General features: G+C 51.9%; 7 protein-coding genes across 7 annotated transcripts; all 7 read right to left on the bottom strand.

The window, feature by feature from the left end:
- Positions 1–42: 42 nt before the first annotated feature.
- EDD37DRAFT_257926 (uncharacterized protein) lies at positions 43–1,782 on the bottom strand. Its single transcript, XM_062810771.1, has 2 exons — positions 1,122–1,782; positions 43–1,059 (listed from the first exon to the last, which is right to left on the bottom strand). Exons 1-2 carry the CDS (start codon positions 1,583–1,585, stop codon positions 138–140), a joined length of 1,386 nt encoding a protein of 461 aa, XP_062673191.1. The 5' UTR covers positions 1,586–1,782; the 3' UTR covers positions 43–137.
- Positions 1,692–3,756, bottom strand: EDD37DRAFT_257884 (uncharacterized protein). The gene has a single exon (XM_062810770.1). The coding sequence runs from the start codon at positions 3,550–3,552 to the stop codon at positions 1,981–1,983; it is 1,572 nt and encodes a 523-aa protein (XP_062673190.1). The 5' UTR covers positions 3,553–3,756; the 3' UTR covers positions 1,692–1,980.
- A 766-nt stretch (positions 3,757–4,522) lies between these two features.
- Positions 4,523–7,198, bottom strand: EDD37DRAFT_606123 (uncharacterized protein; the record flags this gene model as incomplete). Its single annotated transcript, XM_062814860.1, has 2 exons — positions 4,523–6,607; positions 6,662–7,198. The coding sequence occupies 2 exons, from the start codon at positions 7,196–7,198 to the stop codon at positions 4,523–4,525; spliced, it is 2,622 nt and encodes an 873-aa protein (XP_062673189.1).
- A 2,171-nt stretch (positions 7,199–9,369) lies between these two features.
- On the bottom strand, positions 9,370–11,175 carry EDD37DRAFT_257788 (uncharacterized protein). The gene is made up of 4 exons (XM_062810769.1): positions 10,882–11,175; positions 10,287–10,810; positions 10,045–10,225; positions 9,370–9,885 (listed from the first exon to the last, which is right to left on the bottom strand). The coding sequence occupies exons 1-4, from the start codon at positions 10,913–10,915 to the stop codon at positions 9,539–9,541; spliced, it is 1,086 nt and encodes a 361-aa protein (XP_062673188.1). The 5' UTR covers positions 10,916–11,175; the 3' UTR covers positions 9,370–9,538.
- Positions 11,176–13,457: 2,282 nt separating this feature from the next.
- EDD37DRAFT_621945 (uncharacterized protein) lies at positions 13,458–14,352 on the bottom strand. The gene is made up of 2 exons (XM_062816025.1): positions 13,784–14,352; positions 13,458–13,736 (listed from the first exon to the last, which is right to left on the bottom strand). The coding sequence occupies exon 1, from the start codon at positions 14,312–14,314 to the stop codon at positions 14,054–14,056; it is 261 nt and encodes an 86-aa protein (XP_062673187.1). The 5' UTR covers positions 14,315–14,352; the 3' UTR covers positions 13,458–13,736; positions 13,784–14,053.
- A 3,494-nt stretch (positions 14,353–17,846) lies between these two features.
- EDD37DRAFT_621939 (ATP-dependent RNA helicase dbp2) lies at positions 17,847–20,793 on the bottom strand. The gene is made up of 5 exons (XM_062816024.1): positions 20,553–20,793; positions 19,309–20,435; positions 19,149–19,256; positions 18,552–18,680; positions 17,847–18,496 (listed from the first exon to the last, which is right to left on the bottom strand). Exons 1-5 carry the CDS (start codon positions 20,603–20,605, stop codon positions 18,291–18,293), a joined length of 1,623 nt encoding a protein of 540 aa, XP_062673186.1. The 5' UTR covers positions 20,606–20,793; the 3' UTR covers positions 17,847–18,290.
- Positions 20,794–20,809: 16 nt separating this feature from the next.
- EDD37DRAFT_257680 (uncharacterized protein) lies at positions 20,810–23,646 on the bottom strand. Its single transcript, XM_062810768.1, has one exon. It carries the CDS (start codon positions 23,427–23,429, stop codon positions 21,165–21,167), a length of 2,265 nt encoding a protein of 754 aa, XP_062673185.1. The 5' UTR covers positions 23,430–23,646; the 3' UTR covers positions 20,810–21,164.
- Between the last annotated feature and the right edge of the window lie 5 nt (positions 23,647–23,651).

The raw sequence follows: 23,651 nt of genomic DNA, 5'->3' as shown, positions 1-23,651 counted from the left end.
CGACATCCATCACTCCTTCACTTCCTCTCCTCCGGCTCAGAGCCACGCCCTTGCAAGATCCTCATGCTTACAAAACTCAAGCCTAATCACCCCAGCTCGTCAACATTCATACCAATGTCCTTGCAATATGGTGATATCTATGGTGCCAAGAGTGCTCCCAGTACGCCCATATCCGCGACAGTCTCAAGACTTCTGCAAAGCTGGATGATATCAGAAGTTTTTTTTCTGCCGATAATGGCTTTTGACTGGTCCGAGAACTTATTCTCGACTTGTTGTGCATCCATTGGGTTTGCCAGGGATCCAGTTGCGTGGTCGATACGGACCTCGTCCTCCAACACCGTACCCATAGCCGACACACTTTTGGGCGAGTATCTGAACTTTAATCTGGCCGCATCATCCGCGACCGATTGGTCTGTCGTAACTTGAATCTTGTCTCTGATCGACCTGATAATCGAGTCATTGGAAGCTGCGTCAGAGAACTCTGCTGGGCCAGCTCGTCCATACACCAACGCGACAGCGCACCCGTGATACAACGAGAATATTGTCTCCAGTGCTGACCGGGGTTGACGAACCGAGCACAATCGAACACATTGCGGGTTTACAACAACTTCAACGACGTCCATTTTCTCCTCAAGCGAATCAATCAAGTCACGATCTCGAAGAAACTCAAGTTCTCTTAGACAGCCATCGATCAGAGGATGTATGACAATCCCACAGGGATACGGCTTGAAAGTGTTTTCGAGTATTTCGAACGGGCCGCCAGTAGCCAACGCCGAGAGATCTGCATCGCTCACAGTATCGGACACGAGCTTCATCCAAGACTCAATAGCTCGGGGACAACTGTCGAACTCGCTCTCAGCTAGCTTTGCCGCAAGAAGACCGTTCTGTGCTGCCCTGCCCATATGCAGTGTCTTGGTGTCCGTACCGAACATGGCCCTGATACCTCCAGCCATGCTCGCTGCATGTCCTAGAGCTGCCGCAAACTTGTGCGGATTGAGACCTAGAGCTTTGGCAATGGCTGCAGCAGCACCAAAACCGCCTGTCGTACCGGTGATATGCCTGCGCGTGCGTTAGAGCTCACAGTACTCGACGACACGGCGCCCTCGCAGAGCGAAACTCACCAACCGTCTCGATAGTGACCGGGAGAGATAGCGTTGGCGACCGCGCATTGTGCTTCCACTCCACAAATAAAAGCAAGGATGAAGTCTTTCCCAGGGAGGTGGTGGACTTCGGCCCAGGAAAGTAACGCGGCTAGAGGCGTGCCACTCGGGTGCACGACCGTCTTTAGGTGTGTATCATCGTAGTCTGCGGTTGTAAGGGCGACACCATTGATGAGGACAGCGTCTTCGAGCCGTGCCCGTCGACTTTGGCCGATGATTGCCGCATCGAGACAGGATTCATCAGGTCGTAGAACTGCAGAAGATACTTTGAGAGCTGGACGAGCCAGTGACGAACCAATACCACAACCCAGGCTATTCAATATCGAGAGTTTGGCATGGTTGATTACCTCGGGTTGGAGGTCTTCATATTTCAGTTGCGAAAGGAACGTCGCTAGACGTAGTGTGTGATCGATATCATCACTCATCCTAAGGCCAACAATGTTGCTTCGGCACAAGGAGCAGATGTCGAGTTTCGGTCTACGAAGGTGTTGTGCCTTATCACATCCTTTCTGGCCATTCGACCTTGGAGCATTGGGGATTGGAGGCGTAGCAACATGGGCGGGGTAACCTCACATACCTAGGTACTACCATGTATCAGGGCGGATAGGGTAAACTGCCCCGATTGGGGATCAGGCGGACATGACTGGCGCGGAGGGTTTGCAGTTCCCTGCTATTGTGATACGATGTGAAAGACGGTGTGAGGTGTCCAGTACTATTGAGACAACTTCCTCAGATTATTTCAACACGCTCAGCACTTCAAGTCTTGCCCGCCGCCTTTTCTTGGGATAACCCTCAACCACAATGACTACCTCTCAGACACTTACTTCTTCTCCTTCTGCTCCGCAAGCCACGCCCTCGCAATATCCTCATGCTTACAGAACTCAACCTTATCACCCCAGCTCTTCAACCAAGTCATGACCCGTTCCGCCATGCCCATAATATGAGCCATACCAGATGTATCCGGATGCATCAAGATCGGGAAGATGAACTCATCCCTTCCATCCACTGTACTATTCTCCCACAACCACATAAACTTATCCTTCCACATCTGCTCAATGGTGCGTGTCCCAACATACCCATGACTCTGCGCCAAATGAGGCAGGTACTGCAGCGGCATCATATCCTCATTATACCACCCACAAGGGATCTCGACAAGCGGGTGCACCCCCTCGGCCGGATACGCCTTATGCTCCGCAGCCAGTTCCGTGGGGTGCAACCAGCTCGACGCGTCCTTACCGAAATCAATCGTCTTGATCGGGGGGTCGTTCGGCGTCCAATAGACCTGGCTGTCATGGTGCATCAAGCTCGAATCATACAAAAACTCGTGCTGCCTCAACAACTTGACGGTCGTCTCGCGGATGGTGTACATCGGCGCCCGATAACCCCTTGGCTTCTTCCCGCACAACTTGGTCGCGACGTCGATACACTTCTGCAGCACATCGGCCTCTTGTTCGGGAGTCATCTGGTAGATACCTTCGTGAGAATACCCATGTAATCCGACCTCAGCACCCGAATCGGCCACAAGCTTGACGCTCTCAGGAAATGTCTCGACCGTATGCCCCGGAATAAACCAGGTGACTTTGTCCGCAATGTCGAGCTTCTTGAGCAAATTGACCAGTCTGACCGCACCGACTCTCCCGGCAAAGATACCACTCGAGTAGTCCGCCATGTTGTTATCGGCATGACAACCCGTCCCAAGCCAATGACTCACAGCGTCAAAATCGAACGAGAAAGCAACCTTGACACGAGGCTTCGTCTTGGTCAGAGACCGCGGCACCTCACTGGCACCGTCCCCAAGAACTTCGTACTCGCAATCTGTCGGCCCGCCGCCACCATTCACCGGCGCCAAATCCTGCGGACAACAACTCATCGCGACAATTAGATCCGTCTCAGCCTTGAGGACAACATAATCTCCCTTCTCACTCAGGGGAGGACGAATATCGAGTCCACCTCGATGATCGATCGCGACATTCATAAAGATATTGAACGGGTCCGGAGTCCAGTCCTGCGCGATCTTGAAGTCGGGAAACCCCTTGGCCAACGCACCATGCAGGTTCTCCGAGCAATTGTCGTGATGTCCCTGATATCCCTGCATGCGGTACCGCTCAGCGTCGCACGCCGACCAAATAATGTCGTGCACTCCCGGCGTAGTGTCCTCGACCAAAGTCAAAACGGGCTTCCGGCGAGTGCTGTACAATTTGTCGCCCTTGGACAACGAGATCTTGACAAGCACCGTCCTCGTGTGCACCATGGACAAAAAATCATTGGGGTCCGACGGGTTGAACGCCCAAAAGTCGACGACCTGTTTGCCGTGGGTGTTTGTGATTTTGATGCTCTGGCCCGCCTTGACCAGGACGGCCTCGGCTTTGCGGGCGGGAATCGTGACGCCCATCTCGTTCTTTCTTTTGCGTTTTGTTGATGATTTGGACCTGAAACGAAAAAGGCAGTGGTAAGGTCCTCTCGTTCGGGCAGAGAGCAGATCTATTCACACAGCAAGACCCAATAAGCAAGACCTCAAAGACTGACGGCCGTCTCTTATATCATGACCGGCCAACACGACCGCCGTCATGTCCATGCGGCCCAGAGACGGGCAACTCCGTCGATAGATAGACTTTGGCGCGCACATACTCCATACAGCGCCATCGGGCTAGCACTGCTAGCAGTTCCCCGTCAACCATCAAGCCCGCCGCAGGATAGGATTTTGTCCTTTTACCCGGCATTCACTGACGGGGAACCTTCTTTGCCAGCTTATGCACCCATGGTGTCTACAACGTCAACAACCAGACTGACTAACCCGGTAGAATGGAATTTTTCCAGCTGGCCAAGGCACGATACCCTGAGTCCCCCACTTGTCCAGCCCAGACCCTGGACCTACGAAATCGTAATGCTTGTTAGCAATCCAGCGCCGTCTTCAGATCGCGCGGAGATCATCGACGACCCTTCTCGGACAACCATTTACGCTAATCTGTACTCCGCATTCTGCACTACTTCGGGCATGTTCTTAGCGATTATGTTGACATCACTATTGCCCCGGCCACTCCTGACAAGTATATCGTTCAAAGTCCATCCAGGTCTATCCAAGAGGACAGTGAATCGTGGAGGAAAGAATATGGTAAAGATTGCCATAGACAGTACTTGACCAGTCTGATACCTTAATGAGGTTCAGTAGGTTCTCATCCTGCCACAGAGCGATGGAGCTAGAGTAGAGGAGACGAGGGGAATAAGTTCTTCTCATCAATATATATGATGTCTCCCTTGATGCCATTAGCATCCCACTCTTGATCGCTCAATAGGTGCATCCCTTTTTCCAACTCCATCGCTATGCACGCGAAACACCTGCTATATCTTACACTCAATATCAATCAACGACCGAGTTCGACAAAGCCCGCTTGAGGACTTCGACCTTGTTCACGTGCCAACGCCTCGAATTCTCCGCCCCATCCATCGTATGCGCGGTCGCTCCTAGACTGCTTGGACCTCGGTTCGAAGTGGGATGTCTTTCGACTCGGCTTCCCCAACGGCTTCCTAGATTGGGTGCGAGTAGCAGGAAACGCATCCTTGGTAATTTCCTCGACAGGCGCAAATCGAAGCCTCTTCTGGTCTCCGTGGCCTGCCACCCTCTTCGTCCTAAGAACACTGACTGGGAATTGTGCTCTGATGCGCTCCTCCTTTGCAAGCTCACGCTTTTGGATCCTTGACAGGCCACGCTCTTCCACAGCCTTGCCTTTCTCCTCACGAACTCGGTCGATCTCGCTCAAGATCTTGGATCTCTGGCCCAGTGTCGTGAGGTCGAGACTATCGGCAGGCTGATCTTCAGACTGCCTGTCTGATTGTTCGTCTTCCTCCTCCTTTGGTAGTTGCCGAGACTGTGGTGATTTCACAACATTCTCAACTTTGCTCAAAAAGGTCGTCAGGTTGCGCTTTTGTGTCCAGCACTCAGTCAGAATCTCTTTATCCAGCGGGCCCATGCCGTCGTCCTCTAATACTTCATTGACTCGCACGATCTTGTCATATGCACCGATCATCGCTCGTAAGAATCCCACCAAATCTTCCATGCTCTCATCAACAACATAGGGCGTGATCTTCCTCTTATCCAGCAGCTTCTGGACCGTGCGTGTGCGAGCCTTCACCTCAGCTTGGTGGTCAAGTTCGGTCACATGGAGCTTCAGTAGCTGTTTAGCGTTGCCCACTTCAGGGCGCAGCTTTTCCAATGCTCGGAAAGTGTTGTTTTTCTCCATGTCACGCTCAAAATCAAGGTCTCCATCCCTGGTCTTTTTCAAGGCCTCCCCACCGAAACCTTTGGTCGTATCTAAGGCCAGCTCCAGATACTTGACGAGAACCTTTGGTGAAAATTTGAGCTGTCGTCCAGTCGTACTGCTCATGCTGCCCACGTTTTCCTGCATCAGGTTGAATATCCGATTGGCGATATCAAAGACATTTCGATTCTTCTTGTCGCGAACGCAAGTACTCATAGCTATGATGAAAGTGCCGCGCGTCATCAATCTCCTCTGAATATGATCAGGTCGAGGCTGCAGCAGAACGTCCAAAACCGCCTGGCTTGCCCGCGAGGCACGCAAGAGGCGCAGATAGTTGGTGATGTTCTCCGAGTCTGGAACAACTTGAAAGGGGCCTTCGGGAGAAGTTAACAGCTGCCAATAATGTTTTCCAGCGGCGAGCAGTCGCGAAGACTTGGTAACCTCGAGGAGCATCGAGACAGTATTCTGTCCTGGCCTAGCGTAGACGGAGCCGTCCGTAGTAGTGACTTTGGTTGAAAGTCCCAGCTGGGCAGGGACATACATTTGCGAAGAAACATAGTCTTCCGCCGACTCTTCAGAGGTGTTTTCGGGGCTGCTCCATAGCTCTTCCGTGTCTGAGTGCCCCTCTTTGCCCGCTTTGGTCAACCTTGGTATGTTCATATATTGCTGAGCCAGGTTTAGAACATCCTCATGCGACCTCGGTTCCGCGGACAGCAGTAGCAGCCTGCCCATGGCACAAACTAGTGCTTCGTCCATTTGAAGTAGGCCTCTCTTCCACCGGTGATGGATGTCGGCCCACAACCTCCGGCCATCCCGCACGGCTCCTTCAAAGATTGGCTGAGGATCATAGTTTGGGTCTAGGGACGCCAGATCCACTGCTCGAGATCGAGCCTCGACATTGATCGCCTGTAATATGGTTGTGAAAGTTTTGTGATCGGGTGCACCAGCTCCACGTTCTGGCAAGTTTCCAGCAATCGACCACATAGTCTCGAGATCATGGGCTCTTGCGCAAACACTTAGCACAGCGTTTGTGTGTATTATTGTTGGAGTGACAGCCGAATTCGCAGCTTTGATCGAGTTGTACACAGCGACAGCTTGCTGTACCGATTCTGGTTTCTTCACGTTGTCTCGATAGCCACGCAACATGATAGTGTAAGTATGGGCGTCAGGCTTGTGACCTCGTTTCTTCATCTGTTGCACATCTTATTAGTACCAATCTTTAAGTAACCGTCAGGGCACGCATACCTCATTGAAGATTTTCCAAGCCCTCGTTGGGAATCCTTGGCTCATCAGCCAGTCTATAAGATGATTCCAACTGACGGTATTATCGATTTGAGCCCCGTTGACACCCTTTTCACTGGTGAGGACCAGAGCGTAAGCGGCGTCGAATTGGGAAGCCCGCAGTTTGTCGGCTACCGACTGTGCCAATTTGAGCGGATCTGTCAAGAACTGCATCTCCAGCTTTGAGGCTTTGTCCCATGCCTTCTTGCCTGCATCGTTCATGAGAATCAGGCGGTTGTTTTCTCGTGCCTCGACGTCTTTCTGATCCGCTTTTGTCATTGCCTCCGAGTACTTCATCGTAGGTGGTCTGATTTGCTTCTTCTTTGCAAGCGCTTTCCACAGAAGACGCCGGTGATGGCCTTTGGCAATGCCGTGGAGGGTGGCATGGTTGCGACGGAAAACGGCGGCAGGTTTGAGAGCGACTGCGGTCGAATGAGAACGTCGTGCATCTATGGCCAAGGAGCGGAATGCTCTAAGCAAACAGGCATCACATGTAAACATCGCCAGGTGTAAATGCAGAAGGTCATTCAATCGAGATGGCAGACAGTCTCAGACCATCTCAACTGCACTTGCCTTTCGCCGGCGGACACAGAATTTTCTAACTTGGTAGGTAGGCCGAGGCTGGTAAGTTAGTACGGCAAATTACGGCCAATACATGCACGTGAGGCTTATTTTCCCACTGCAGCTGTAACGACTGTGGTATCGTCGTGTATCAAGACTAGGTATTGTACGACTGAAAGTCTCTGAAGATAGAGCATCGGAAGAGCGAGAGGGTCATCAATGAGACGCACGTAGAGATCAATGCTAGTCTAGTCCAATTGACATGAAGTCAGAAGGCAGTTGGGTGACAATGCTATCCCACCAAGCCGTTCCATATGCTCCGAGGGTTGAGACACAATTTGGCCACAGGTACCTACGCTGCCACATACGGTTGACAAGAACAGATCCACACATGTATGCTTCTCTCAAAAGGGGCGTTGCTGGCACCAAACTTTCTGTATCATATGGCGGGAAGGATCCGAAGTACGGTAGTTCGGAAATCGGGAACCGGATCCCGGTAGTCAGTGAACAGCCTTTCAATGGATGCATCGATCTGATTCACATGTTGCGCACTCTCTGAATCGTGTCGTTAGAGAGTGGGCATGTAAAGCCATTACATAGTCCAGTAGCAAGTGCAATGGGCTTTCCGAGTCATCCGGCAGCAAGCGGTCGGGTTTTGGTGGTGGCGATATTGAGCCTGTTCTTGCAGAGGCATATATCAAGTCATTGCAAATGAATAGAAGCATCCTTCTGGGTAAAGAGTATATACAACAAGGCGGTCGGTCGACTGCAAGGCCTTTCTGCCAAAATGGACCCCTATGGTTGTTAGTCAGACATTGTCAAGACGCCAGCACAGCAATCTGAATAAATGCTGACTGAGACGGAGGGGAGCATCAGTCATTAGACTCTTTGAGGTTAGATACACGCTCGTGTTGATGCTAAGCCCTACCGTCCAAGATGAAATAGGTTGCTGGAGCCTTTGCAGGAAGTTGTAGGGATGTCGAGATGGGAAAATTCAATGACTCCTTGACTAGAGACCAGTGACATTGAGATCCAGACCGTCGGTACAGACTAAAAAGAAGCATTGGTTGTGCGTCGACAAGTGTGACAGGCCCGTCAACCTTTGTTGGTTCATCTCTGTTGGGTCTTCGGCGCGGCCCTGCGCTGGGACAGCAGACTACGGACATTTTTTGACCCTAAGTTAGGTTTGAGGTGGTTACCTATCAGGCGCCCCCCAAGGATTCGTTAGCAAGGCCTAAAAGTCTCTAGTTTTAAAGCCTGGACGATGCTTAGCTTTGGCGCCGGTCGATGGCAAAAAGACACCACCCACCCACACTGCTCGCTCCCCCAGACTTCCGTGCAACTCTCTTCACACCGGCGTCTTTCTTGCATCAGCTTTTGCCCCCCGAATCATAGACTAGGGGATCTCAAAGTCAACCAACTCCCCGGGCACCATATTAGTTCCCATAGTCTTGTGTAACCGTGCTAAATTCAATTCCCATGCATCCATCCCCCAGGTTTTTGTTCTCTGCCATCCGGTAGGACAGTCTGTCACACGCCAAAATCAACCGTCTTGTGCCCTGGTTCAACCTTAACTGCATGACGTCAACCTCATTTCTTGGATAACAAATAAATTGACTCTGGTGCTAAGGAAAAAAGCGGACATCCGCATTTGGATCACTTGACTTGCCTCTCATTCTCTAGCAGTCAAGGTAAGGTCGGCCTCGGATATTCTAAAATAGCCTGAATCACGTCGAAGCTTTCACTCCGACCCGACATCCTGCCCGATTGTGTGAAGATGAATGTACAAAAGTTGGACTGAAACGCTTCCCATGTCTCATATGACAATCGAGCCAGGTTGCGGCCCAATAGCTTCCCCAATTCATAGGCTCCTCTCCGATCCTTCTCTGTTGTCCTCTGGAACTCTCGTAGTCTCCTGTACCCGTTCAAATAGGCACTCTTGACAGCGGCTCAATCGTAACGTTCATCACCTTCGAAAACTTGTGTCGCTCAGACCGTTCGTTGCTGCGTCCAGCCGTAAGAATGAAAAGCCAGTGAATGAAAAACAACTCGTGGAAAATATGCACAGCCAACCACCAGCCAGGCGATCCTGGCAACAAACTCCCAGCAGCATGACCCGGATTTCTTTTTTGAGACTTGCCGTTGTGCTCCCCATTATCTCCTCCACTCCCACCTAGGGTATCTGTTAATCATGTTGCACCGCACAAATGCATCCAAACAACGCACGACCCTAGCTGGGCCACTGTCGCGCTACAAGTCATGACGTCTATTCCACCACGGCTAGTACTGTCGCTGGGCGTAGACCTGCCCTTGTTGCGCATAAGGTGAGTTGGGGTAGTTGGCATAACTGCCCATCTGACCATTGCCTTGCGGGTAGACCATGGCACCTTGAGGCTGTCCGTATTGTCCCTGAGCATGTCCTTCTGCCGCCTGATAGCCGATAGGTGGAAGCGAGGGTCGGGCGCCGTTCTGCTGGTAGCCTTGTGGTGGTACTTGATGCGCTTCTCCTGGTGGCCCGTCAACTTGATTAGCTTGCGCCGCTTGTCGTTGTCGTTCTTCTTCTGCTTTTCGGGCATTGTCATCCTCCTTCTTGCGAGCTTTCCACTCCTTTCGAATCTCCTTGAACTCTGCAGTACGGTCAGATAGTGTCCCGTACACGGTGAAAACGCGCAAGTGTTGGGTTGTACTTAGTCACTACAGGTGTAGAAGCCTAATAGGAGCCAACCACAAACGGGCAGAACAATCATGTGCGCGCGACGTTGTACAAGAACAAGGACAAAACTTACCTTCTGGTGTTCTTTTTGTTCCATGCGACTGCATTGTAACATGTGCATTCAAGTGATTCAGTGTCCCATATGCTTTTTCACAACCATTCCAGCCACATTTGTACATTCGCTCGATTTCTTCGTATCGTCGGCGCGGCCGCTTGTGCTGCTGGGCACCAGGGATTGGGACAAAGGAGTAGACCTGAACGCGACGACATATGATCAGCTCGGAATCGAAAGAGCAAAGATGTCAAAGTACATACCTGACCAGTACGTTGGGCCGAGGCTTGAGGCGGGCCTTGGACTCCGGGACCGGGATGCGGGTAGGGGGCAGGCATTTGGTGTTGCGGCGGATAGCCACCCCATTGCTCATGTGGTGGTCGCTGCATGTAGGGAGGGTGCTGGGGCTGCTGCTGGTAGGCGTGTTGCATGTCTTGGCCTTGAGGGTAGGGTGAATATGGAGGATAAGTCGGGCTAGCTTGCGAAATCGAGGGATCTATAGGAACGTCCGAGTTAGACCTCACATGATGCGAGTTTGCAGTTGGATTGCCATTAGGTGCTCCATCTGGTAGGGATGATGACGGACTTGTTGGCTGTGCCATGGTTCCTACAGCGCCTGAATGCGGCGGCGCGTGGGAGTACTGGCTGTATCGCAAGTGGTCTGCTGGAAACCCTGACGAGCGTGCCGACGACGGTGTCAGGCCGTAATCCGACTGCGGGGTGGTGGTGTTGGAAATGGGCGCAGAACGCGGGTCTTGCGTGCTGTATGTCGCGACAGACGAGTGATCTAGTAACAACAAGTATTCTCAGAACTTGCTCGACCACGGTGAATGTTATGGTGCCGGTGAAGCTGCTAACCTGACTGCGCGTATTCTGGTACACCTCGGTCCATCAAAACCGTTCTTCACTGCTGCCCACGTAATGGGTCGACGTCGTCAAGTACCCAGGCAGTGGTTGGTAGGGACTCTGGTGGCACAGGCGTAGAACCCGAGTTTGAAAGGCAGTGTATGACAGCAGTCGCGCAAAAGGTAAAATGTCTAGGGCGCGAAGCTCGGCCAGCAGGCGACGATGCGTGAAGCAACGCTTAGATCGAGGACCGGCGTATTCTTTATTTCGAAGACACGCTCAGGCGAGAGACCCAGCGTCGCCAGGTAGGCTAATGTCGGCAAGGGTGGAGTGGGATTGTATCGAGTGAGACTGTGTCGGGACAAGCGCTGGTCTGCACGAGGGCACCAGATCGGTCAGTGGTGCAGGTTGACGAAAATGGGACGGTTGATCTCGAGCAGGGCCGCAATCGGTCCAAGCGACGGGGCCAAAGGTAGTTCGAAAATTGAGGGTTTAGCACTGTTTCTCTGCTGAACTAGCTGCAAGCTCGGACTCTGGACCAAAGGGTAACCGTTACTCTTCTCGAGATGGCGCGAGAGACCCGGGCACTAATAAAGAAAAGAGGAAGACGGCAAGGCAAGCCAGAACAAGCTTCGAGCCTGGCGGTGGGTGATAGGTGTGTCCCTCGCCCCCAGTCGCTCCCCAAGTTCTACGTAGCAGTCGAGTGGTACCGTCTCTTTTTCCACGCCCTGGTTCGCGTTTGATTTTGTGAGCCAAATTGTTATTATGCAGCCGGATAATTCAGGTCAATGTGACAGGGAAGTTTTCCTTTGCGCCCCCTGGAGCGGACACCAGACTTGACTGGGATGCTACCTCCGTTCTCAGAGAGTACGATCAGTGATGCAGAAAGGTGACTTGCTTGGCAGGAGTGGAACCAGGTGGCACGCAGAAGCAGGCCTTCCTCTTGCACACGTTCTCCTGCCCAATAGAGGGCGACGTGCCGATGGAGAAAAGGGTTTCCTTGAACCCTCCTGGGTTGAAGGTGTGCCTTTGACTGTTTGGATTTGACTCCACCGTGACCGAGTGGACAGCCAGTGGCAGCCTAGTCCAACGGCAGATGATTCGAAGTCGGAGAAGGAAAGAGACTTTGGAGGTTCTAAGGTGGAGCGATGGTGAAAGAGTGATAGCGCAGTCTCTGGAGCAGGTGCTAGAGGGCGGCAGCTAACAGGGGGGTCTGTGTGTTTTGATCACAGGAGACCCACGCCCACCACAGGCCCAAAGGCTCGGTAAGAGACTTTCGGGGGTACGATTATCTTGTTTCAATTAACCCGCCCGTCTCTTTTGTCAATCACGTATTGCGCACGCGTGACTTGAAAGTTGCTGACTGCGCACCAGGTGTAATGTGTGGCGGGGGAGATGAGGTCGTAGGGTGTCGGGTCGGAGGCGAGTTGCGAGAGATTATCGTTGGCAGGTGGTCTAGGGGAGGCCGGCGCGCAAATCAGTTTGGGGGTTGGATATTACTCGTGAATGATCCGTCCCAAGTTCGAGAGGTGGGTAAGATAAGATAGAACCACAAGCGAGAAGCGAGATGTGCAATCCTGCAGTTGATCCTGCGCTTCTGACGGGCAAAAAAGTGTGTGAGTTGCAGTGAATCATGCACCGAGGGCGGAAATGGAAGGTTTTGGCACGAGATCTGATTCGCCACTGGGAGGAGGAACAAATGAATGGCGATGGCTGGTTGACGAGCAGGGATGTTTTTGCAGGTGGGTTTGTTTCTCTGACCTCTGACTTGGCCCGGGTGCCCTGGTGGCTCGTGGGAGAATAGAGGAGTGGATGGAGGTTCGGAGGCTGGAAGATTTCGTGGTCAACTCCCTAGGACGGTCGAGTGGATCTTGTGAGCTTCTCTTTGGACAGTTGAAAAGAGGGTCTCGAGAAATGGGTCGATGATGTGGTTTCGAGTGGAGAGAAATGAGGTAGCGAAAGGGAGATTAATCTTGCTGAAGCAATTGGAGCCACTGACCCAGTGGTTCTTTGACCCTCCGTCTCCGGGTTGGAGACTGGCCTTTGAAGATCGTGTTGGAAGCGAGGACGAGGAGCGGAGGAAGAGGCGCAATTGATCGTCCGCCGACAAAGAGTTCCGTAGACCGTAACTTAGTACAATCTGATGGTCAATGAATAATGCCAACCGGGTGACTAACTTATCGGCTGTGTCTGGGATTCGATTCGAGTTCCATTCAATCCACGTTCACTTCTTCCGGGGAGTTTCGTTCTGGCAGAAAACTGGCCGCTAGTGAGAAACTCGCAGGCATGAATTACAGGGAGCAGCTACTGCAATAATGCCTGCAACTGGATGCAGCATGCAGCAAAAAGCTAAACCTGTTTTACCTTGGTGCAAATCTTGGCATAAGAAACTCTCTTTCACGAGTTACGACGAGCGACGTTGGAGACTCGGAGACAAGCAACAAACCAGAAGGTGATCACCAGATTCTGCGGGCTGCAAACACCATCAAGAGACATCATCAACAACCCATCCATCGGATACATCCCACTTTGTATCTACACAGTCCCTGGTACCACCTACACAGGAGCATGCTTCATCATTCAGGGGTTTGCCTGGAGGTTACGTATGACCCGACCTTCGTTCATCCCCCTCTCCTCGATACGCTTTGTGCTCTTCTCGGGTGATTTCGCCTGGTTGACCCCAATCCACTCTATGACCATACTTTTCTTTTGTGATAATTCCATAGCCGATGGGTGATAATCCCACATGGCCCTCCCACAATTGCCTACCATGGCAGGAGAGCAGAAACCTTGGTCAGCAATTCGGACGAGTCTCCTTCTATGGTGATTTTGATGAGAAACAATCACCTCCTTGGGATGGTCCCCTGGTATGCATACGCGTACCGAATCTGCGCAAGGTAACTTACTATCACAGTATAGCATGATGGTGCATCCAAGCTAGCAGTGAGACGGCATGTGGCTTTCCTGTTTGGAGCTCCACGAGGTTGTGTAGGCCAGGGTTGACACTACTCATCGTTGGTAGTTCTTAGTCTCCTTCCCCAGGCTGCTGCTATATCCCACCAATTATGCATGTTGAGCCTGCTACCCTAATTGTCTCTAGAGTGGTGCCTTTGAGTTTGGATCGACTTCATCTCTACGAGAACCAAGTACCTTGCGACTACATTGACCATGTCGCGTCGAATATTCATGTCGAAGAAGAGGTGCTCGAAAGACGCAATCGCGCCCCATGGAAAGGCAAGACATACTCATCATTAGAGCGCACCTCTCCTAGACCTTCTAAGAGCTGCCTGGTGCTTTCGGACTTCAGCAACACAACCTGAAATACTTGTTCATGGCAGACCAGGATCGGTACCTTACTCAGTGACACTGACAGCATGCTTCTGGAAATCACCAACCAGCATAAAGTCAACCGAGATAGGAGCATTCCACCTTCCGGCGGTTCCATGCCTAAAGCGGAGTGATATAGTCTCCTGTCACTCGGCTTGAGGTGTGGGTAGGTGAAGTCCGATTTCTGCAAGCTTACCAACTTGTCCCGTGTCCCCAAAGCCCCTACAACTCGAATGGTACCAGTCATATGCCTGCGCAGTCAACCCTGTCGCTGCAGGAGGTCAGCAGCAAAATGCCAAAATGATCATCTTCCTGTCTCTCTTCGATCTGAATCACATCACGCGCTTCGTGCCGGGAAGTCGACATCGTAGTGTTTTGTTCTATCATCCTAGGAGCATACTCTGTACCGTGTAGCCCAAAAGCGTTTTGCTTTGCGTGGTCTGTCTTTGGTGGTATGATTTCTAAATGCAAAGCCATGCTAAAGCAAGCAACAACAAGCTCCAGGATTTCGCTAGTGTACCATCCTCCTGGTGCGCCATACTCTTGGAACCTCCTCAACACGTTGTCCATGGTGGTGGCATGGGCCGAGGTCCGTGTCCGCTGGGCCCTAGGCTCACGTTTCGAGGTAACACTGCAGCTGTCATACGGCTCGTGATGATGCCAGAGTTCTGGACATCGGATGGGTCAAAGCAACTGAGACTTTCTGACTTTGACATCAGAAGATTCAGAACCGGCCTCATCTTGCCAAACTCTTTCGCGCTTGACCATAAATCTGTCGTCTTTCTAGCATCAGACAAGTTAGCACCGAAGCACTCCCTCACACCCTCGCGATAGCTCTCTCGCTATCAAGGTCTGCGGGACCACAACTACGGGCATAATTCCAAATGTAGTCTCGAGACTCGAAGTTCGTGAATAACTGTAAGTGGAAGCGATACGCATCGCAGATCGGTTGTATCTACAGCACTAACCATGCACTTGCGCTAAATGATTTGTTCATCAGGTCCCACAGCCATCTCAACTGCTTCGAATTGTGCTTTCCATGTCAATGGGGCAGGAGGGATCCATAACTACCACCGCCTATCTTCGATTCGAGTACGAGTGCCTGCGTCCCCGTTCTTCTCTCGCACTCCAGGCTCTTTGACTTTGCCTTTTTATGCAATCTGGCTGCGGCTTTGTCTGTGCGCTATATGCGGCCACAACAGAAGCCACTTCATTGACCTCAAGTCATGTCTTTTGTCTCTTTCGGATTCGACGTCCTGTCATCCCAGCCCCCACCATCAATACTCGACTTGCACGGGAGCGCAATTTTACTAATGCACCGTAAGGGAAAATCAGTCCATACCTGTCGTCGACAGGTTACGCTCATGCCGATCGGCCAATCAGCCCCCTAGAATACCAGTAAATTGACCTCCCCAAGGCTCCAATCATGCAGCCAGCGCAAGCCATTGATGCTGCTCTTCATACGAGCGGTAGAGCAATAGGAACGCCAAATGACCCGACTTAGACAAGCATACGAGTACATTGCAGAAACGATGCTTGGCACTTCGCAATGTATTCCCTGCCACCAAGGTCGTCGTCCCTGAGTCTTGGGCATCAGCACGACCGCAATGACAGTTCTGGCAAATTATTCTGACGGATAAGCTTTGCAAAAGACCGTCTATATTTCCACCTGGGCATAACCCACACGCAAGACTCCAGCATGTGCTCTGAGGCCTCCTTGACGACCACCGCTTATCCTACGGCTTTCGGTTATAACCCAGGACCATGCCTGACTTGACTCTCGAAACCACATATGACTGATTACTGAGGAGAAAGCATATGCGGACCTCAAGTTCTCCTGACCTAGAAATCGCAATGACCTCAAAGCGACTGTCCATGGTCACGACATATAGGTCAAAATCGACCTTGACTGCCGCTGTTTTCCGTCCACTCGCAAGCACCATCTACCAGGAGAGACATGATCTGGTCGATGAAACGAAAACAGCTTGGAACTTCCCACCCTGAGTGGGTCCAAAGTTGGGAAAAAAAGGCAAGCTTTGATGCTCATGACTCTCTTCTCAAGCAAGCATCGAGATCGGAATCGACTGTCAAACCCAAATCATGCTGCCTTGAAAGCTAAGTGTTTCTGAATCTGTGGCCCAACAGTTCTTCGCCCGAAGGGGCCAAATACAAGCGGACTCGTCGCGCCGAGGCCCTACAATTTTCGGCCTGCATCCGCGACGAACAACTATCTTGAGGTGAACTCCTCAGGGTGGATCCCCCAGCTACAAGCACCTTGACCGGTCTGAAGATGTGCGCTGCTTCACCTTCCACATGCGGAACCGCGCCCTCGAGACTCATCAGGCAACCTGCAGACACTTCTACTGTGCATAGTACTGTGGTATGACCTCAATGGAGAAACCGTCCCAAGGCGAATTCCACCCGTCACTTTGATGAGATTGCTCGTGCTCTCTTTCTCTGATCCTCAAAGGTACAGAAATACCTCAAACATGTCGCCCCTTAGCCCGTCGCCCGAGCACGCAAAAGGGGGCCAATGCACCAGATCCGCGAGGAGGACATGACGGACCCCCTGCGTGAGCAAATTCAGCGCACCATCATCGTGGGATAGTAATCCCAGCCATTCTCGAATCCTCGACCGTCTCAAAGAAGAGACGACCGTGATGCAAGCACAATGAGAGTCCTGGTAACTGCGCCTGCCTCTGCGTGGCACCCATCCCATCAAGTGATCGCGACTCAGCGCTGCACACTTCACCTCCTGTTTTTCCCTGCCTTGCACATACGAGAAACACCAATATTCATGTACTAGTGACACTGCACAGGACCAGCTCCGCGTACCTGGAATAGTCCGTTGCAGACTGCATTTGGACACCTCAAGAGCATATTGATCATTTTCCGCAAGCTGTACCCTCACACCTCTCCCCCTTCTTATACAGCCTTATGCAAATTGTGCCGAGATTCTAGTGTCGCAGACCTCCCTAGCGAGGTCAGGTTGACTTCCAGACAGGCTCGTCACTTCAACTTACACCCGCCGCCATAGCGCCAGTATCATTGCTTTCGCGAACTGCTGATCTTCCCACAAATCATGCAGGCGCACTCTCCAAACCACAATAATGACCATGTGAAGCGTCTCGCATGTGAAGCCCTCGAGGCTGAGCTAACGTGTCATGGCTCACCCGCAGGATTCGCAGGAACATACACCACAGTCAACGCAGACAGCAGACCTTCCCATCTCACGCAGGCGCCCCCTTCCGGAGAACAATGATCGTGCCAAGCCGCCCGACCAAAAACAGGATCAAGACCGAGGTCTTTGGAGGACTCAGCAGGCCTGAAAAGAAATCCGCCATAGTCAATGTCATCACGAGGCGAAGCCTCAAGACGCCTTGTGAATGGGCAGCATGGCTTGCGCGGGGGATAACGTTAGTACATTATCCAGGTGAATTAGACGAGGCACAAGGGACGGCGAGGTTACTAGGATGATATGCAATAATTCACAAGAAGTATCGTGCTTCGAAATACCACCTTGACATTTGTAGCGTTCCAAGGAACTCAATGAACCCGTAGACTTCGTTGATAGACATGGTGAACGAGCGCTGTTGCTTTGTGAATCTATGAATGCAACATCAATGTACATGTGAGTGAAACGAACGAGATCAACCTGGCAAATGCTTGAATGATGTACACAGCTCTAAGAGCAACTCTCTATGTCTATTCTTTGGGCACATATTGCTCATGTTGTGCTCATGCGCTAAACATGCCTCGATAGAAGACACAACAGCGTCGCATGAACCATCATGGATGCTTGTCTATCATTCGTGGCACTCACAGTCTGATATCAGCTCAGCTGTGCCACTGCAAGATCAGTTGAAACAATGCCCATTCTTGAAACGAAAAACCACCTTCCCAGTTTGAAGAATCATTTCCTTCATCTCTCACTCACTTGACGCCGAACACCAATATCGTCGAAATCGACCAGTCTATTGCGCGTAGTCATTTTTGTGCACCATCTGCGGAAAAGAAGCCCCGTGAACGATCGCAAGGCGGAATGAAAACATCGAGGTCGAAGACGTGTCGTCAGTCACGGGAATCGAGCACGTCTACCATCGGCTGCGGCCGAGAGGTGCAGAATTGGAAGCAGTGAAGCCGCCACCGCCACCACGACCACCACGGTGACCACCACGGCCACCATAGCCGCGACCACCGCCGCCTCCACCGGAGTAACGTCCCATTTCCGCAAGACGAGGATCGATGTTTTGCTTGGACTCGGTCAAGATGTTGACAAGGTCACGGGCTTGTTTGGCATCTAAGAAGATTGTTAGTCACCAATAGATGGTGTGAATGATTGGGGGCAGACTTACTCTCGGTGGTGAAGAGTGTGATAGCTGTTCCCTTTCTGCCTGCACGACCAGTTCGGCCAATTCGGTGAACGTAGTCTTCTGAGTTGTTGGGGTAATCATAGTTGAACACGTGAGTAATGTCTCGCACATCTTCAAGTATAGGTTAGCAATCGCCAATGGTAAGCTTACGACACGTCGGGGACCATATGTGGTCGTGTGAGTCGGAGATGCACATCACTCTCTCGTAGACTCGGAGCATTATCCTAGGGATGAATCCTTTGGATGGCCAATGTCCATGTCCCGGTATCGGCAATCGTCTACGGTCCTTGGAAAGAAATCCTGGATTTGCAGCTTGATATGGTCAAGAAAAATGTCCCATCAGTGCTCGTTTCAGACGAGAACGAGATGGAAGTCAGAAGCTGGTCCTGGCAAACTGCAAAAAGATCCAAGATTCCTGGAAGAAGGACCTAAAAGAACACAGAGCCTGGAACAAGTTACGCAGATTCGTGGCGTAACGAGTAAAGAGAGCGCGCATCAAGTTCACACGACGGCAATGGTAATGAATGCAAGCAAAGAGATACAAAAGGAAAGGGGGGAGGGGGTTGATGTTTTTCATACCGATACCACGGGAGGCGACATCCGTAGCAACCATGATCGGGCTCTTGCCACCCTTGAATTCGTTGAGAACCCAATCACGTTCGTTTTGTTGCTTGTCACCGTGAATTGCTGGAACAAATGTTAGTTCAGTCACAGATCTGAATGAGAGAAAGAAACTCACAGAGCGCGGGCCAGCCATCTTGACGCAGGAAACGGGTAATTTCGTCAGCAACGCGTTTGGTGCCGGTGAATATCAGGATCTTGTTTTCGCGGTCCTCCATGATCTGCTCGAGGTGCTTGATCATGCGGTCTCGCTTTTCGAATTCGGACACAACTTCGACGATTTGAGTGATTCGGTGGTTGGCCGACAGATCGTGGGATCCAACATTGACTTGGATGAAGTCGGACTGGAAGTCAGAGGCCAATTGACGAACATCCTTGGGCCAGGTGGCGGACCACATGCAGGTTTGACGATCAGGACGGATCTGGCCGATGATTTTTCGAATCTGAGGCTCGAAACCCATGTCAAGCATACGATCGGCCTCGTCAAGAACCAAGTAAGTGACACGACGGAGATTTGTCTTTCCAGACTCGAGCATGTCGATCAAACGACCTGGAGTAGCGATGCACACTTCCACACCTCTAGAAAGATCGCGGATTTGTCCACCTTTGGGAACACCACCGTAGACGCAAGTGTTTCGGATGCGGGATGATTTGCCGAATTTGGTCATTTCCTGTTGAATTTGAACTGCAAGTTCTCGAGTGGGCGCAAGGACAAGAACGATGGGTCCGTCGCCAGGAGCTAGGAGCGGTTGTGCGTTGATGTGAACAATGGCGGGAAGGCAGTATGTCAGGGTCTTGCCAGATCCGGTCTCTGCAATACCAACGACATCGCGTCCCGACAGCGCCATAGGCCAACCCTGGGACTGAATTGCTGTTGGGGCTGCGAAACCTTGTGCCTTGACCTCCGACATGACATAGGCAGGAAAGCCAGCCTCGTCAAAGGATTGTACTGGTCGTGGAACATTTTTGCCTTGAATAGAGATTTCCATTTTGCGGCGGAAGTCATCGACTTCTTTCTGTGATCGGTTCGTAACAGCAGGATCCTCTTTGTAGAATGATTTTTCAAACTTGGGCATAGTGGCAATGTCCCAATGTTGGGTCTTCAGTCCTGCACCGAGGTTTGACATTCTGTCGCCGCCAGCGCCACCACCGCCGCCGCCAGAGTAGCCGTTTGAGCCACCGTAGCCGCCGCCGCCTCCGCCAGAGTATCCGTTGGAGTTACCGTTCGAGTGTCCGCCGGAGTAACTGCAAGAAAGATTAGTCATGATTCTAGTGTTTGGTTCATGAGGCTGTGATGGCTGCGTAAGACTGCCATGGAAATGACAGCAGCTTCACAAACCATGGAGATAGGTGAGAACGTACCCATTGGAATAGCCACCGTCGCGCGATCCGCCGTAACCACCACCGTAAGACATGATGGGCGCTGGATGCTGTTTCTGTTTGTCAAGGAAGAGGGAGGGGAAATAGAGAACAAGGTCTAGAGAATGGTCTCAGGGAGTCGCAGGAGTATGACAGTGCGAGTGCAGAGAGTCAAGAGATGGAAGAGGTGAGAGTGAAGTAAAGGTGAGAGAAGATTTAATTGAAGGTTGTTGTCTGAAGAAGGGGCGAGGATTGAAATTTTGGGAAAAGAAGGCAGCCGCAGCCACTAGCGATAAGCAGACGCTATGAAGAGTAACTTTGCCGAGGAAGAAAATTTCTAGAATGCTTGGCAGTAATACCACGTGACCTCACTACAACTTGACCTTGTTGAGTGGTTGCTGCCCTATGTTTGATAAACGATCGGTGAAGCATTTGAAAGGTGTAGAAAGGAGATCGTATTGGGTGACTGTTACTACCCTTGTTGACAAACAGCTCTTGCAGAGGATACAATGAGGATCTCTTGTCCCTCATCATGGCACCATGCTCAGTCCCGCAATCCATCGACACTGCCTTGAGGCTCCAGTGCCCACCGACTCCTTGCCAGAGGCCGCCACGTCACCGAAACTGTCCATAATTGCTCATACCCCATATATCAGTCATGTCAAAGTCGAACAATGTGTCCGAGAACGCGTTGAACTGCCCGTCTATCGGCACGAACGGATCAACTTCAGGCATGGGGGCAGTCCGTTGGCCACTCATGCCAAGGAGCGCGTTCGCCGTATTGTTGATTGTAGGGTCCACGCCGTTCAGTGGCTGCCAGTGGCTCGGATTTACCTTCTGAGACTCCATCATCTCACGATGAAGCCTGGCAACCCGGTCGGCAGTCTCTTGCGCATGAGTCTCAGGGGACTTGTGCGCAGAGATCTTGGATTGTAGCAGTGCGAGTGCACTGGACGTGAGCCAGTACGGATGAAAACCTTGTCCAAGTTGTCGGAGGCGCTCTTCCATAATATCCACCCCTTGTCCTATGAGCTTGACAGTAGCAGTAGTATCCTGTGTCAGATACTCCTTTGAGTTCATCTCCATGATTGTGATGACGCAAAGTCCAAGCAGCGCGCGGAAAAGATCATCTCGGAGACTGACGAACACCAATGCCGCATTCGGACGCATCTCAGAGTATATTCTGGCGATGGACAGCGCTGCATTTCGGCGAGCGACTCTGGAAAAGAAGTGTCTTGCTTGAGAATCGGTCTGTGCTGCGACTGGCTGGTGTATTTGCAGCAGAAACTCATAGAGTACCAGTTCTGACAAAGGTTGAGACGCGATTTTCGCCGCATAAGCTGGCCACTGTGGAATGTCGTCCAAGTATTTCCTGATCGTTCGATCAAGCTCGATAGCCGCGTCGTCTTCGATGTATGGTCTGACGCTGTTGAGCCTGGACACGAGTTCCAGCCTCAAGGGGAGGTGTTTCTGTGCTAGGCAGAGGAATGATGTCCTGGTGAATTCGGTAATGGGCCGAGGCGGCGGCAACTTCTCTGTGGACGGGTCAAACTCTTCGTCGTGGAGGTTCACTGGAGGCAGACAATCCCAGTCGAAAGGTCCAAGGCTGGCACACATGCCCCTATCAAGGCTTGCCTGAAGTTCTAGTTCCAAGATGGTGAACCACAACCTCCGGCGCATCTCTTGGTCAAACACTGAGATCTTCTTGCTGAGAAATGTGGGTTCTCGGTGCAGGCCAATAGTCATGGCAAGCCTTAGTAGATGACCAGCGACCGTCCATATGCGCTTGTGCTTGACACCGTTTACTCTCTTTGCGATGGGCATGAGTACCTGGACTTGGAATACCTCGATAGTCATGTGCTTCTGGCTCTGCAGGTCAAGCCAGGTCTCACAGACTTCGATCCATTTGATGGCATCATCACGGAGGATCGAACTGGGCCCAATGTAGACAGGCTTACCGCGCTGTACCAGAGCGTTCGCACATGCACACACAAGGAGGAGTTGAACCACGAATGCTGTAGAGGTCTCCGAGGGTGTAGAGTCAGATGCTTCTGGAACCTCGGCTGGTGTGGGAGCCCAGAACTCCTTGTACTGTCGGAAGAACGTCGGCGCGTGCAACACTCGGTAGGTGGTCTCCAAGACTTCGAAATATAACCGTACCAGACTGTCAGTGGTAGATTGATCAGGAATCAAGGATAACAGCGTGTCGTGATCCGGAAGGACTATCGAAGCGGGAATGTTTCGTCGATACTGCTTCCAATCACTCCTGGCCTTCTCGAGTGTGGGTAGTCGGTGGAGAATGTCTACGACAAAGGCGGACAGTTCTTCGAATTGTAGCAAAATGCTTGCTCCGTGGCTCGGACCAAAGTATTGCGTCTTGAAAGCGCGCCCCCGAAGCAGCGCCCGTTCAAGGTCCTGCTCCGCCGGCGCGCCTCCCGCAATGGCCGGTAGCAGCTTTTCAGATGGGAACTGGAGAGAAGGTGGAAGGCGTCGGCCTGCTGTCCTTATATGGGTCTCGAGTTCCAATACACGTTCCTGAAGTTCCTGTAAGGGTTTTGGTGTTGGCGGATTCTTCGACTGGGTGGAAGGGTTGACAACGTCCTCCTGCGTTCGAGCCTGATCATCTCGTGCCTTTGCGCGGGAATGCCACACATGGGCTTCCTCAGTCCATGACGCGACCGAGGAGTCCCTGCGCAAATGCGGATTTTCGTCATCGGGCGTGGATAAGGCTTCACCATTCTTGGATGTGTATGATACGTAGTCGCAGGCGACAGCACCTTTCTGACAGCGTACACACGTCGGGTAAGTTCGGTCGCATTTCACTTTGCGTTTTCGACAGGCCACACAGGAAAGGGCTAGGCGTCGACGCTTCTGACCCATGGCGGGCTGAGCGAGGCCGAGACTGTTACAGCCGAAGGTCGCGGCGATGGTGGCTGGCGTTGATTGGCTTGGAGGGTGAGGATGTTGGATCAGAGTAGGACTTCAATGGAGTGCTTCCATCGGCAGTCCTCAAGCAGCGCTCTGTTGTCTCTACAGTGGGCGACTGTAGACGCGAGTCGAGCCGTCGTCTTACGCCAAGTTCGTCAATGGCGGGTTTCGAGA

This window comes from Exophiala viscosa (genome assembly GCF_022695815.1).
Source record: "Exophiala viscosa unplaced genomic scaffold EDD37scaffold_2, whole genome shotgun sequence".
In the NCBI taxonomy this organism is placed as follows: domain Eukaryota; kingdom Fungi; phylum Ascomycota; class Eurotiomycetes; order Chaetothyriales; family Herpotrichiellaceae; genus Exophiala; species Exophiala viscosa.
This window is presented reverse-complemented; position numbering and strand designations above follow the sequence as displayed.